The sequence below is a fragment of the Micropterus dolomieu genome, linkage group LG23 (assembly GCF_021292245.1).
Source record: "Micropterus dolomieu isolate WLL.071019.BEF.003 ecotype Adirondacks linkage group LG23, ASM2129224v1, whole genome shotgun sequence".
Taxonomy (NCBI): Eukaryota; Metazoa; Chordata; class Actinopteri; order Centrarchiformes; family Centrarchidae; genus Micropterus; species Micropterus dolomieu.
In genome coordinates, this window is record NC_060172.1 from 17,103,793 (window position 1) to 17,117,461 (window position 13,669).

The 13,669-nt window shown below is 39.4% G+C and overlaps 1 protein-coding gene across 3 annotated transcripts; it reads left to right on the forward strand.

Moving 5' to 3' along the window:
• The first annotated feature begins 669 nt into the window (after nucleotides 1–669).
• Nucleotides 670–3,969, forward strand: LOC123963585. Of its 3 annotated transcripts, XR_006823214.1 has the most exons (9): nucleotides 670–1,029; nucleotides 1,210–1,412; nucleotides 1,529–1,729; nucleotides 1,853–2,057; nucleotides 2,449–2,548; nucleotides 2,637–2,836; nucleotides 2,932–3,100; nucleotides 3,242–3,494; nucleotides 3,604–3,969. XR_006823214.1 is itself a non-coding variant. In XM_046040529.1 (4 exons), exons 1-4 carry the CDS (start codon nucleotides 2,688–2,690, stop codon nucleotides 3,645–3,647), a joined length of 615 nt encoding a protein of 204 aa, XP_045896485.1. In that variant the 5' UTR covers nucleotides 2,540–2,687; the 3' UTR covers nucleotides 3,648–3,969. The 3 variants fall into 3 exon arrangements, 1 of the variants encoding a protein (XP_045896485.1); XR_006823213.1 differs by having other exon boundaries at nucleotides 670–1,412; XM_046040529.1 differs by lacking the exons at nucleotides 670–1,029; nucleotides 1,210–1,412; nucleotides 1,529–1,729; nucleotides 1,853–2,057 and having other exon boundaries at nucleotides 2,540–2,836.
• The last annotated feature ends 9,700 nt before the right edge of the window (nucleotides 3,970–13,669 follow it).

Consider the following 13,669-nt stretch of genomic DNA (forward strand, 5'->3'; position numbering starts at 1 on the left):
TTGCTTCTAGGGTGCATACAAAGGTTACCACAAGCTCAAATTATGGCACTCAGTACTTATATGTGTTATATTGTAGAGCACCCTTGATCCTCACCTGACTATGGCTTTGTAAACTTACCCATGATGTGTTTTATAATGGACTGTGGTAAAGAAACAGGGACATTTTTACACACTCTTGGCTTACGTTTTCCATGTTGTCTGTCGGTGATCATACTTGCACTAGATGTGATAGTTTTTGGGATGTTCAATTTATTAGGCAAGATGAGCGAACCCTACAAAGATGTAACACATTGTGGATTACAGTACAGTAATGTATTACAGTCATGTAGCACTTCATTTATTGAGGCTGCTGCTGTTTCTCCAGCTACTAGACAGGTCCTGCAACATCGACTCCCTTGAAGAGAAAACCTTTGCAAGTCCCAGCTCCAGCATTGTCTAGCATTGGTGCTTCTAGTGGAACAGACCAGTAAGTCATGCATAACAATATATTAATTTTGTCCTAATTCCTTTGATTAGAAGCATGAACTTTATGATTAGTGTGTAATAGTGTGTTATTTTATTTTTGGTCCATATCTACTGTTGAATGAGCCTATGTGGGATTTACACAACTTGCTCTGGTTATTCTTTACAGAGATGAGCATCTTGATGTCATTCCAGAAGCCACAGAAATTCAGGACCTTGAACAAAGGTAACATGTACACATCATAACTTTTAGCACTGTATTGCTTTTCTCAAAATGTTCATAATATATATTTGTAATATGTTTTTTGCAGCTTACATGACATGAGCATTGTTGAGGAGGACTTGGAGGAAAATGTTTTCAATGACCCAATGAACAGTGTGTAAGTAGTACTTCCTAATTACATGTATTATTTTTCAGTGATATTATTTGAGAACTTGTTTTTATCTGATTGTCATTATGTAAAGAATTGATTGGGCAGATAAAGCTTCATCTTACTCCCTTGAAAGAGATGATGGACAGAATGGTTTCAGCTCTGATGAAGAGGATCTTCCACCGATTTCTATACGGTGTGTTTGTCAGTCTCAATTTGCAATTGTTTTGTGGTGTTTGTTTAATACAGATTTTTGTGCCTAAGTAGAATGGGTAGAGCACTGAAGAAAGCTCACTCTATCGATGGACTTCCTTGCCTACACATGAAGACGCTCCTGATGAGCGTTCTCCCTGTGATCATGACCTTGTTTTCCCAGAACCACAGAATGTCCGTTGTGAAGATGACATCATAGGTGTCAGAGCCTCCATAGTGTACGAGAACTGCTTAAGACAACTGGCTACATTTCTGATCCTGCCTGTGGATAAATGCACTGGCCTTCTGAGAACTGGTGCGCCATGCAACTCTGTTGCACCCTTTGAGATCAACATCACCAAGGGCACAGCAGCTACTATCGAATGGGTAAGTCCAGACAATCACAGAATATCACAACTTCAAATTAGTATAAAAAAAAATGTTATACCAAAAGCCAGTGCTGTACATGACAAAAGCAAATGTTTCTTCTGTGGGACTTTTAGATATAATGGACATAGCTTGTGGAGGTGGAATTCCCAGCCTGTGATGAAATTTGGGATGCAAACTGGAAATTCATGAACATGGGGATGGTGAACAGGAAGACTTTTTTCTCCATTCAGGACACTTACTGCGTCAGTACAATAAAGGACTTCTGGGAAGAGAGGTTCTTTGTTGCCTTCAAGGGAAAGATGTTGTTGTCCTAGGTGTGTAGTTGATACTGTATTATGTAACATAGCTATTGAATACACTAAGCAATGACAGTATGGAAAAAACTAATACTTGTTTTTCTGTTGAATTATATTATAAAAAATTTCAACGGATGGCAGAAATGACTCTCCTGGTCACTGCACAATACTGCAGCTACACCACCATGGAGATCATTCATGTTGCCACCATAGACAAGTGGCAAACATCATGGAACTCTGTCGTCATGGAGAAGGAGGGTTTCATCCAGACTGGACAAGCTTACATCAGAAATAAAGCTAGTGGAGATCTGCACAGATGCTCATGCCCAGATTGGTGCCCTTATGAGTAAGTATTCATGTGATATATTGTATGGATGCATGTGTATAACAGCAATATAAATATTATAGTAACATGACATTTACCGCTTCATAGACCCAGACAAATGCAAATACAAGGCCCTTGGAATTCATCACAGTCTGGACATATGGCATGGTGCAAAGAACCTTGCCAAAAAAATAGCAGCAGTATGTGTCAGAACTGGCTAATGCTGTGAAACAATTATTAACCATAAAGTTACTATTCTGTACATCAGGGTTATTGAACTATGTGCAGTTGATGGATGACAGTATGGAAGTTTTCATTGCACTCAAAGACAACAGATTTTGTTTCACCTCTACACACAGACTATAGTTGAATGCCTGTATTTTACAGTAATATTTATTTTTCTCTTTTCGAGGCAGCAAAGATAAAAGGAGAGTCCATCCTCTTCAACTGGCTGAAGGACATACCATTTTCGGTGGTGTTGCAAGACTGCTGACACACGTGGGCAGTTTCTTGTAAGCACACAATTTTATTATATCTTTGAGTAATTTAATTAATTGCTATATTAAGGACATATTTATAGTGCATTTTTATGTTTTGCAGGCATTATGGGTTGGCATCCTTCACCATGTCTGCAACATTTACACCTGGACTATGGTAAGTTGCAAACATGGGCACCTTGAATCGGATCAAATGCGGGGAAAGATGTGGATCCAGAGAGACTCCCAGTGCCACAAAGCTTTAGTGGATATAGTTCTCGATAAGAGGTGGCAGAAAGATGTTCACAACTATCTGCGATTCAGGTAGTGTGGCTATACTTTTTCACACTGATGTATATTAGTAATATTTATGCTTACTGCTCATGTACACAGAAGTATGTATTTCTTTGTTCTATCAGATCAACTGCAGACCTAGAGTCATTCCAGAATCATATCCTGATGTATGCCAGCAAGCCCTACGCTTTTCAGCCACACAGTTTACCCAGTTTTAAGAGTTCTGCTTGCTGCTTTGGACTACAATTTCCACCGGAACCGACCAACAATGAAAACGTTGGATGGCAAAGAGATGTATGTTTTACACTTGTATAATATTCCCATTCATAGTACAATATTCAGCCCATGTTTTATATGCAATTGATTGTCTTTACACTCAAGGTTTTCCCTTGTTCTACTTACAAACTGATATTAAATGGTTGTAATTATTTTAAGTATTTCAGTTTCAAAAGATTGTATAAGAAGAACGGTAGAAGATACAGCATATATGCCTTGAAATCTGAAAAAATCTACGGATACATTTCCGAGTTGCAAAGAAGGATTGTGAAGAACAGACTCACAAGTGGAGTGGGGATGCCTAGAAGGAGGAGCCTTCTCCCAGATGACCCCAGACAGCTTGGTTTGGTGCCCCCCGTACCTGCACCAGCCACATCAGACTTGTTGCAGAGACAAGTCAGAAGAGGTCTAGGTAAGTTAAACAAATTTGTTGCCTATGTTGTACCATATTACATGTCACTGAATGATATTTACATTACAATATAGTCTGTAACTATGTTTGATGGCACTGTCTTCAACAGGACTGTTATTCCAACCAGCATCTGATGTGGAAGGATCCTCATAGGAGATCACCTTGCATGTGTCCTGGTACTTGTCAGGCAGCATCACAAGGGAAAGAACTTCAGTTCACTGACAAAGTCATAGCTTTTACTCTTCAAAAAGAGAAATTAACATTAAATTCTGTTCCTACCCACCTACAGTGGTTATTTCATGTTTTTCCAATTTGTACACGTTTCATCTTATTCTGCTAAGTCCACTGTGACCAGCGCATATTATTTTCATTAGGTAGCCTAAATTACAGTTTACAATTTGAACAGTAATGATAAGTAAGGCTACAGCTGTCCCCTATTATGTAAATAACAAAAATTGGTATTGGAAATGTTATGGCAAAGTTTGAAATTCTAAACACATGTTCAAATGTATATAATGAAAATAAAAACACCATGTGCTTCTATTTCTTACCTTTTTATTTTTTCGATACCATAGAACTGCAGTTGAACAACTATAACACTATATAACTATACAACATACATCAAAATTAAATAAAGAGGGGAGAAATAAGAATAAATATATATAGAAATGTAATAATAAACTAACTATGTACATTTGTTTGATGCCTTGATGAAACTGTATGACCATGCTAGAGGGCCTGGAAGGAAATTCACAGTCCAGGAATAAAACCCGTGTAGTGTCCTTGAGGATCAGGGAACTTGTCTCTAATCCTCCAAACACAACAACTAGGGACGACAAGTTGGTTTCCCTGGCCTAAAGCTCCATGTTTACCAATAGATGAAGTGTCTATAGGCACCATAGCGGTCCTCCCTGTTGTCATCCCCAGGCTCCCTGATGTTGCCTAATGCCGTAATGTCCTCCCGGTACTACCTGTGAATGCGAATAAAGCCTTCTTCAAGGCAGTACTGGGAGAAGTGTGGCAGTAGGCTCACACAGTTCGCTTGCTCCTGGCCACAGCATTTCCCTACAGTTACCACAAGTACACCAAGGTACTCCTGGCACTCCGGCAGAAGGTTGGGCACCATGTCTGCGCTGATGCATCATCAAGGCATCAAAGACCAGGCCTGGCTGCCTCTCCAGCAGAAGGGTGGAGAGCTCTGTGTTCTTCAAGGGTCATCTCTTGAAGAAGTCTGAAGAAAGAGGACACAGGGAAAAATACTCAATATGCAATATTCTCTGCTTCAATACTATGGATACTCTGTCTCGATGTTGTTTTTAAGATTGTATCCATTCCAAATGAAATATACTGGTACTCATTATTACTATTAATACTTAATGCACTACTACTATTTATCATTACACTTCTGTTGATGCTGTAAATTACTTTACATGTCCACATTACCTTTATTTAGATTTAGATTTTATAATTGTTATATTTAATTGACATGCAAGCTTAGCAATTGTGACCAAGAATTTCCCCTCGGGTATCAAAGAATGTGTGATTCTGATAAAATAAGGCTTTATAAGTTGCATGACATTATGTTGGCAACATGGTACTGCATATTAGGGTTTGCAGGCTGGCCAGTGTTTGTTCAACTTGTATAATATGGCTTCATATAATCATTGTTGCCCAGTAAATGACATGTTACTACTTTCTAACGTTACAGTACCAGGGGTACATGTGCACAGAGCTGCTATGTAAATAACATTATCACTGTGTGCTGGGGTTTGTATGTTCCATACACGGACATTTATTACTGTTGCACATCGCGCTTATGCTGTGAACACGACGTGTCGGGGGGCTGCACCTTTTAACTCACCTCCAGCTCTCTTTATAGCTCAGACAATCCCTGCTACCTGCGTGTGCTAATCCATCCTTTTACCCATATTCTTTGTCTTTATAATTGCCATCTTTATAATAACAAAAAACAGCTGTTTCGTGTGCAGGTTCACTCATTGCCCGTTTCTAGTGATGGGAGTCGCCAAATCTAGTTCATTAAAATGAACTAATCTTTTTTTGTGTCATTTCGTTCATTTTAACTAGGCTGGTTATTGCAGTGCTACAATTCAAACCATGTAAAAACCACAGAAATATGTTGTCAACATTCAATTAAGCCACTACTCCGGCTAAATCCGTCCATTTTCACGATCTTTCCTGAGTATACTACCAGACCAGCCATATATATATATATATATATATAATTATAATTACTATCACTATATCTCTAAAGTGCTCATTCATAAAGTAGCCTAACGCCTATCCATGAGTAAAATCTATATATTAACATCAGATTTACAGGGAATATATTGAAGTAATAAGCTTGACACACTAGATGAATAAAACACACTTATTAAAATTTAACAGATTTAATAATAATCTCAAACACTGCAGGTTGTTCACCAGTGAAGAGCGGTGAAACAACAGCACGGCTCTGTTGATAAATAAAAATTAAAAGCTACGTTGCGTTCTCTGGCGGACCGGATCAGCTGTTAGCTGTAAACAAACCACAGGGCTAACACTAACGCTGCTATGTGGCTGTGGTTAATGGTTTAATGTCCGGGTCCGTTTGTTTTGAAGAGGAGACGACCTCTGTGGTAATTCAGCTCCCGGTAGAACCCTGTCAGGGCTCTGAAGTGGAGCGGACCCAGAACAACGCTCATCAGCTGTTGGCTGTAAACACTAGCAGGACTAAAGTTACAGTGTGGCTGTGTTAAAACTATAACTTAACTGCGCTGTAATAACGGTATGCTTTATTAAATGTCACAAAATTATCAAAATAGATATTAGATATATGTCAGTCCAGTGACTGTTACCTGACAACAAACTTGCCTCTCATTTCCCGGTGCTGGCAGTAAGTCAGCCTGCCGAGTGAAGACAGACTCCTAGGAGGACCCATGTGAGCACTGAACGATTAGTTCATTCCTGCTCCGCAGTAGCCGAGATGTCACGTGAAAAATGAATGACTCAAACCCAGAGACCCACAGTTGAGAGTCGTGAACTGATCAATTCTGTTTCCTGTGCTGACAGAGACCTTGCAGCTGCTGTGTAACGAGTGAACGTAAGAGTCCAAGACTGAATTACTCACTGAGACAACCCGTTCCTCCTGAGTCACATACAAGATTAGGTCAAATGAACAAAACGTTCTTTGAACAACACAACACTACCCGTTTCACATTTTACGTGGGTTTTCTTGACAAAACTTGGTTTGGAGACCAGCGTCGGGTGACACGGCCGCTGTCAGCTCCAGTAGTGTGTGTGTGTGTCACGTAGCATGAACGCCACAACGTCTTCAAGACTGCCGTCATATGACGGCAAGTTGTGTGAATGACAAGGCCATCGGCCGACGCTGAAAGTCGTGTAGTCTGCATGAGCCTTTAGTATAACTTGTATAGCACTCGGGTGATGTTTGTAAAGCAGCTGTCTAGTTGTTGGTCTGATGTTTGCTGTATGACACACTATGAATTTCCGAAAGGACTAATATAGGGTACCCGTGGGGTCTTCAAAGTATTAAAAAAGTCTTAAATTTCATATTCCAAAAATAAGGCCTTAAAAGAATTAAATTTCATGACCAAAGTATTAAATTTCGTTTACCAAGGTCTTAAATTTGTTCTTGTTTCGGATTAAATATAGGATTAAATAAATGCCATAACGTCATAAATAAACACTTTTTATGCATGTAACTTTATAATTTACTCTGTCTGGTGTGACTCTGATGTTATACGGCAGTACAGGTAACGTTACTGTTTACGTCAGTGTTTAGCTTTACGCTCTGGACTGTGGAGTGTTCGCTGTGCATGAGCTCCGGCATCCAAACTCTGGCGCGGATCAGTCAGAAAATAAAACTACTAACAAGCTAACGCTAGCTCATCGCCTGAGAATGGGAAAGTGTCTGAAATTCAGAAATCCAGAGAAACGGACAAGTGGTGGTTGAGCACCACTTGTCCGTTGGCTGGAAGACCAGCCTGCAGGTTCTTGGTCAGTGAATGTTACAACAGCAATGGAGAGACAGTTTATGTATGAGGACCGTGTCTGTGTGTCGGCGTTGCGCCACTGTTGTAGTGTAACGTTATGTGAATGGAAACATCCGACATGCTAACGCATATTAAACTTACATCACCCAGATGCGCCGTTCACCGAGACGAGGAAAAAAACAAACCGGAGCCCAACTCCTTATCCCTGCTGCTTTCAAGCCAATACTATATTTCAAACAGCCTTAAGATGCACAAACCGAACAGGATGAATTATCACATTAAATTACTTTACCTTATCTAACCAAGGTGTAACTAATTGTAACAACTCATACTGCACAATTAGTATTTTGATTTCACCCCTTAAGAGTTCTTAGTGCACAAATATTATATATTATCATAGGTGTAATTTACGCTGGAGATACTGGGGACATATCTCCATCACTTTTTTGCCGCCGCCGCCAAGCAAAAGTGCTTCTTAAACGAATACTAAAATCATAGTTAGCCGCAGCCCTAGAAACATGCACTATAAATACTGGCGAAGGTGTGTTGTAATGCAATGTGTTCACAGTGTTATCAGTAGCTATTTTATCGACCATGGAATATCTTTTTGGATTTACTTTATTAAAATCTGAAATAAAAGTTTGAAATAATTTATTTTGCATTGAACGTGGTCTTAAAGTTATGGTAAACATCATATGGTTATGTCCTGTTAAATTTAGTTACCAACACGAGACACAAAAATTTAAGAATTGAGCCTACATTATTTTCTTTTTGTTTTTGCCTCTACCAGAGGGTGAATAAAGCAATGCCATGGGAGGAATAAAGGTTATCAGATCACTGCAGACCTCCCACTCTTAGGCTGAAATAGAAGTAATCCCATTTTACCCAAAATGGGCTGCAGTCTGGAGAACCTGAAAAGCAGATTTAGCTTTCTTTGTTAACACTGGCAGATTCTGGCAGTGAAAATATTTCTTTCTTCCATCCATCCATCCATCCATCCACCCATCATCTATCCACCCACTTATCCTGTTTGGGGTTGCAGAGTGCTGGAGACAAACCCAGCATACATAGTCCCCCTTTCAGAGTAAAATATGGTCATTGCTAGTCACTGAACAAGCATTTAAATATGAATATGTGAAGCATGAAGATGGATTAAAAACACATTTGTAGATTGAAAAGCGGGGACTATGGCAGTTACACGTTGCATAATCGGCGCATGCACACAAATACAGCCTCTGGCTTGCAGAATACAAAACAAACAGCTGACCTCACTTTTATTTCCATGACTCGGCTATTCTAAACTTAAGCGGACGGACAATTCTCATATGTACAAATTGGGGCTTTAAGCCAAGTACAGCAGCCCCATCCCAGTGGACTGTTGTAATGGACATCTCCGAAACTGCCTTTGGGTTATTCGAGCCAGTGTCCACTTAGAGGATTGGGACACAGTGATTAATCAACAGGATAAAGGTCCCTCACGTTCTCTCTTAGGAACTCTTTCTCTTCCTCATTTCCTTTTACTATTCTGATATTTAATAGCTACATCTGCACACTGGCCTACAACGTGGTGTGTAGGGAGGTCATAATTTCAACTGGGGCTTCTACAACATTGTGAATTTTCTTTTGGCACTTTACTAAATCTCTCCCCCGCAGTAGAATACATATATCCCTGACTCACTTAGTAAATATGAATATCTTGTGTACAGTTTTCTGGCATTACACTATGAACTGCTAGTTCAGATTGTTTTCACCTCGCGCTGCCATTTACTTCTGCTAGGGTGTAAAATTGCTCACAGTAGCTTTGAGCAAGACATTAGCTTTGCACAGGACACCTCATTAATTGTCCTCCTCTCTATCCCACTCACCTTCACTCTCTGTGTTATTGCTCTGCACCTTGCCAGTCTTTTTGTCTGAAAGGAAAATTTTCTTATCTGTTGCCAATCTCGCTCAGTCTCTTTCACTCCTCCTTGATCAGGATGTTCCTTGTTTGCCAATCAGTTTATATGACGGGAAGAAGTTGTTTTACTAACAAGCTGGTCAACAGAATACAAAATTGTGTCCTTTATATTCTGATTAAAGGGACAATGCCCTGCGCAGTAGAAAGAGTAAGAGGGAACAACAAATTTAATTGATTTTGACCTTAACAATGAGCCAACAGGGCATCTTATGTAACATAATATTGGCTTCAAACCTGTAGTGACTGAGACTTGGGTTTAATGGGATACTTGCTCCCAGAAGCTCCTAAAATAATTCACTGTCATTTGTTTTTTTTGTATCAGTCAATCCACAGACAATTTGACTGAAATCACAAGTGTTTTCATATAACAACTACATATTCACTTTTATTAAGTGATGCAACTTGAATATCATGTATAAGCCATGGAATCTTAATTTTTCTCCTGAACATTTTGCACTTATTTGTCTACATGGCTGTATGTTACATGGCATGAATGAAAATGGAGCCTTATAAATACTATTTAAACATTCATTTGAAAATACTGTGAATGCAAACTGGGACAATGAGCTTAAAATGTAGCAGATTTGTAGGTACTTTAATTAATCCTGGATAAAGGGATTGTCTTTTGGGGAAAAAATGGGTTTTATTTTCTTGGTTTGTTCATTTCAGGGTGCCAAAAGTATTCTGACAGATTAAAAGTTTGTTAAGCAGTCACTTTTATATGCATGTTTTCATTGTGCAGAACAGTTTTTTAAAGCTTACAGAGCAAATGCTACTGTTTGTGCGACGGCCTATACACTAAATTAAGTTAGAAGTGTTTGACTTAGTTTGCAGGGCTCAAAATTAAGAACTGAGCGATTGCCCGGGGCAAGAAAAATGCTAAGTTGGGCAAGTAAATCTAGTAACTAACTTGGCTGATCAGGTAAGTGGGGGGAAAAAAAGGGTAAACACATAATTTTAATATATTTTTACTCTGCACCTCTCCCCTGTTCTCTGTGCAAGAAGAGTGCCGTCACTTTCCCCAAGCCAGAGAAGATATTTCCTGGCTTCACAGACTTGGATTAGGTTTCCTTCCTCTGACATTACTGTATATTCGGGTGAGATGCTACTCTCTGTGGAGAGCAGCACTCAAATCAACTCACACAAATCTTTTCAGCACACATCATTCCCCACGTGAGATAAACACATCCCTCATCACTTTTGAGGAACAGATATAACAGTAGGACACCTGCATACCTGTGGAGATGTGTGTGAGGAGGAATGTAATTAAGAGGATCCAGAGGTGTTGTTTTTGTAAATGTTTTTTTTAATGTGTCTCATGACGGTACGCATAATGGCTATGACTGATGGGATATGGGCGGGGAAATGATCAGGGGAGCCGGTGCGATCCCATTATTCTGCTCCACTTCTGTCTGTCCCCTCTGCCTCTCTATTTTTATATCTTTTTCCTATCTCTGGAGATCTCTGGTTGTCTACCCCCATACAGTTTTTTGCACCTTTCCCTTTGTATTCATAATATTCACACGGTGTCGTAGTCAATTGCCTCAAATGTGTTATATCCAGCTGACAGTGTAGCAGCTGTACTATCAACAAACATTTGTGTTTTCCTCAAATTTGCTTCTTCTAATTTTCCTGGTAATTTGTGCCACTACAGCTACAAATTACGTACAGCCTCATTATAAAGACCATGTCTGCACTTTCTACAAGAAATGTCAAGTCAGTGCCCATTTCTCATGGCAAGGGATGCCTAATCTTCAGGGATCATAATCTAAAGTGCAAAAACAATCTCAATTTCTATATACCTATTGTACATGGTATGTTTGTATAGCAATTTCTATTTCAATAAACTAACAAACTATACTATACTATACTATATGTGTGGACATTACATGAGGGCTAGCAGTTTATTTGGCACCTTAGGCAAGGACTCTGACCAGAGAATGGACACAGAACAGCAGTGTTTAGTGGGATCATCACCATCATATAGCATCTGACTTTACATGTAAATTTGTTTTGGGCCATCCCAGACCCAGCGCAATTTCTCATTATTTGTACTAGATTTAAAGGAGAGAGTTTTGTTCTCATGTGCAAATTGAAAGAGCTCAAACTTTCAGTCAGCTAACATTATGTGCATACAAGGTGTGAATTATACAGTGACAACCAGGGGGGTCAACTTTTTTTCCAGGTCCAAAAGAAAACCCAGTACAGCACAGACGCGGGCTTCAGTGAACTAAAATCTTACAATGCTTACAATATCCTTGCCTATTTAACTAGTGTCATCAGTCTGTAGATGATGATAAATTACATTCATTACACCAATTCATGGGTGCCCCATACCAGATGACAACTTTTGTAGTCAGAGGTCGCCAAGTATTCTAGAGCAAAACTGCCTGCAAGTCAGACACACAACAGCAGACTGTCATGACCGCTCAAAACAAACCCACACTGTGTTGATACAGAACTAAAGACACATAAAATACAGTCTACATTATCTCTAATTCCTAATGTTTATCATTCTCATCAAGTGTAAAGTTTCAACTTACTCTTTTTTAGCAAATATCTTCTTTCCTCTTGCTCATGTGGACTGTGAATGATGTAATCTGCGTCCAATAAAGCAGTTGTCTGACAAACACTGTTGTTGGGGAATTGGGAATTTTGGGGAATTCCAGAGTTAAAACAAATGCCATGTTTATTGTGAAAGGACTCACAAAAGACTTCAAATGAAATAATAAACTCTATATTGATGTAAAAATGTATCTCTACAATAACTAATCCCCGATTTCACTGCTCATGCCTAAACACCATTGTTAGCTGACAATTAGGCCCCAGTGTTGGGCAAGCTACTTGGAAAATGTAGTGAGCTAAGCTACATTAAATGAAGCTTCACTACACAGAAGCTACAGCAACGTGGCAAAAGTAGCTTAGTTACATCTAAGCTACTTTTAATTTTTTAATATTTTATAGTTAGGTCATATATATGTATGCACAGTATAGGCCTAGTTTATATCTTTCATTCCACAGTAGCAATAGAAGAAAGACTAAAAACCTGCAACCTAAACATTCATGACAATGGGCGAGAGAGAGAGAGAGAGAGAGAGAGAGAGAGAGAGAGAGAGAGAGAGAGAGAGAGAGAGAGAGACAAGTTTCTGCCGCTACATATCAAAGTTTCCTCCTCACTAGAGGAAGAACTGTCCAGGCTGGACCCTGATCCCTCTCACAAGAGGTGTTACAATAACTATCACAATAGAAAGTAAACTCAATCGCGCGTCTTTATTCCACTGCAGCAAAGTCGCAGACATCAGCCCAAGGATGGGTACGTGATGTCACACGAAAGTGATTGTGCACATACAGGTCCGTGTGTGGCGGTGGCGTCAGTCACTAATCCTTCAGAAATGCTTGAGAAAATGTAGCATGTGTGGAAGCTACCGCGCTACTCAGGAGTAAATAAAAGAGCTTCGTTACTGAAAAGCTATTTGATTCAGAACTGAGAAATGTAGTTAAACTAATAACGGCACTACTTGTAGCGACGCTACTGCCCAACACTGCTAGGCCCACATAAAATATGAAATTACATAGTTATAATGAAATGATAGGGTGGGCTCTCAGCTAGCTAACATCAGATAGCTCATTTTAAGTAAAAGAAATGCTAATTATGAATCTCTGAAGGTAGGAAAGTTAAGTGTATTAAAGCAAGATACTAGATACAAGCTAGATAGTTAACTATTGACATTAACCTGCTGCGTCTCCATTAGCGTGTAATGCACCAGACCGGAGCAGCTGCGCTGCGAGTGATGCAGACAGACAAGACGTTCAACTAACGTCGATGTTAGGAAATGGTGCGGTCCATTTTAGGGGTGTCTGAAATCATATTTCAAGATTCTTGAATATAAGCCATGAGTACGGGAAATAAATTGTAATATTTACTAATGGTAAGAAAGACCCCCCTGAACTGTTGGTTTTGCCTCTTTTGGGGGGGTCCAAACCTTAAAGAGGTGATATTGTGCTCATTTTCAAGTTGAAAATCTTAATTAGGGGTTGTACCAGAACAGGTTTACATGGTTTAATTTTCAAAAAACACCATATTTTTCTCATACTGCACATTGCTGCAGCTCCTCTTTTCACCCTATGTGTTGTACGCTCTGCTCTTGAGCTACAGAGTGATGCATCTTACTTGTACAAAATCTTTGTTGGGAGTTGCACATGCG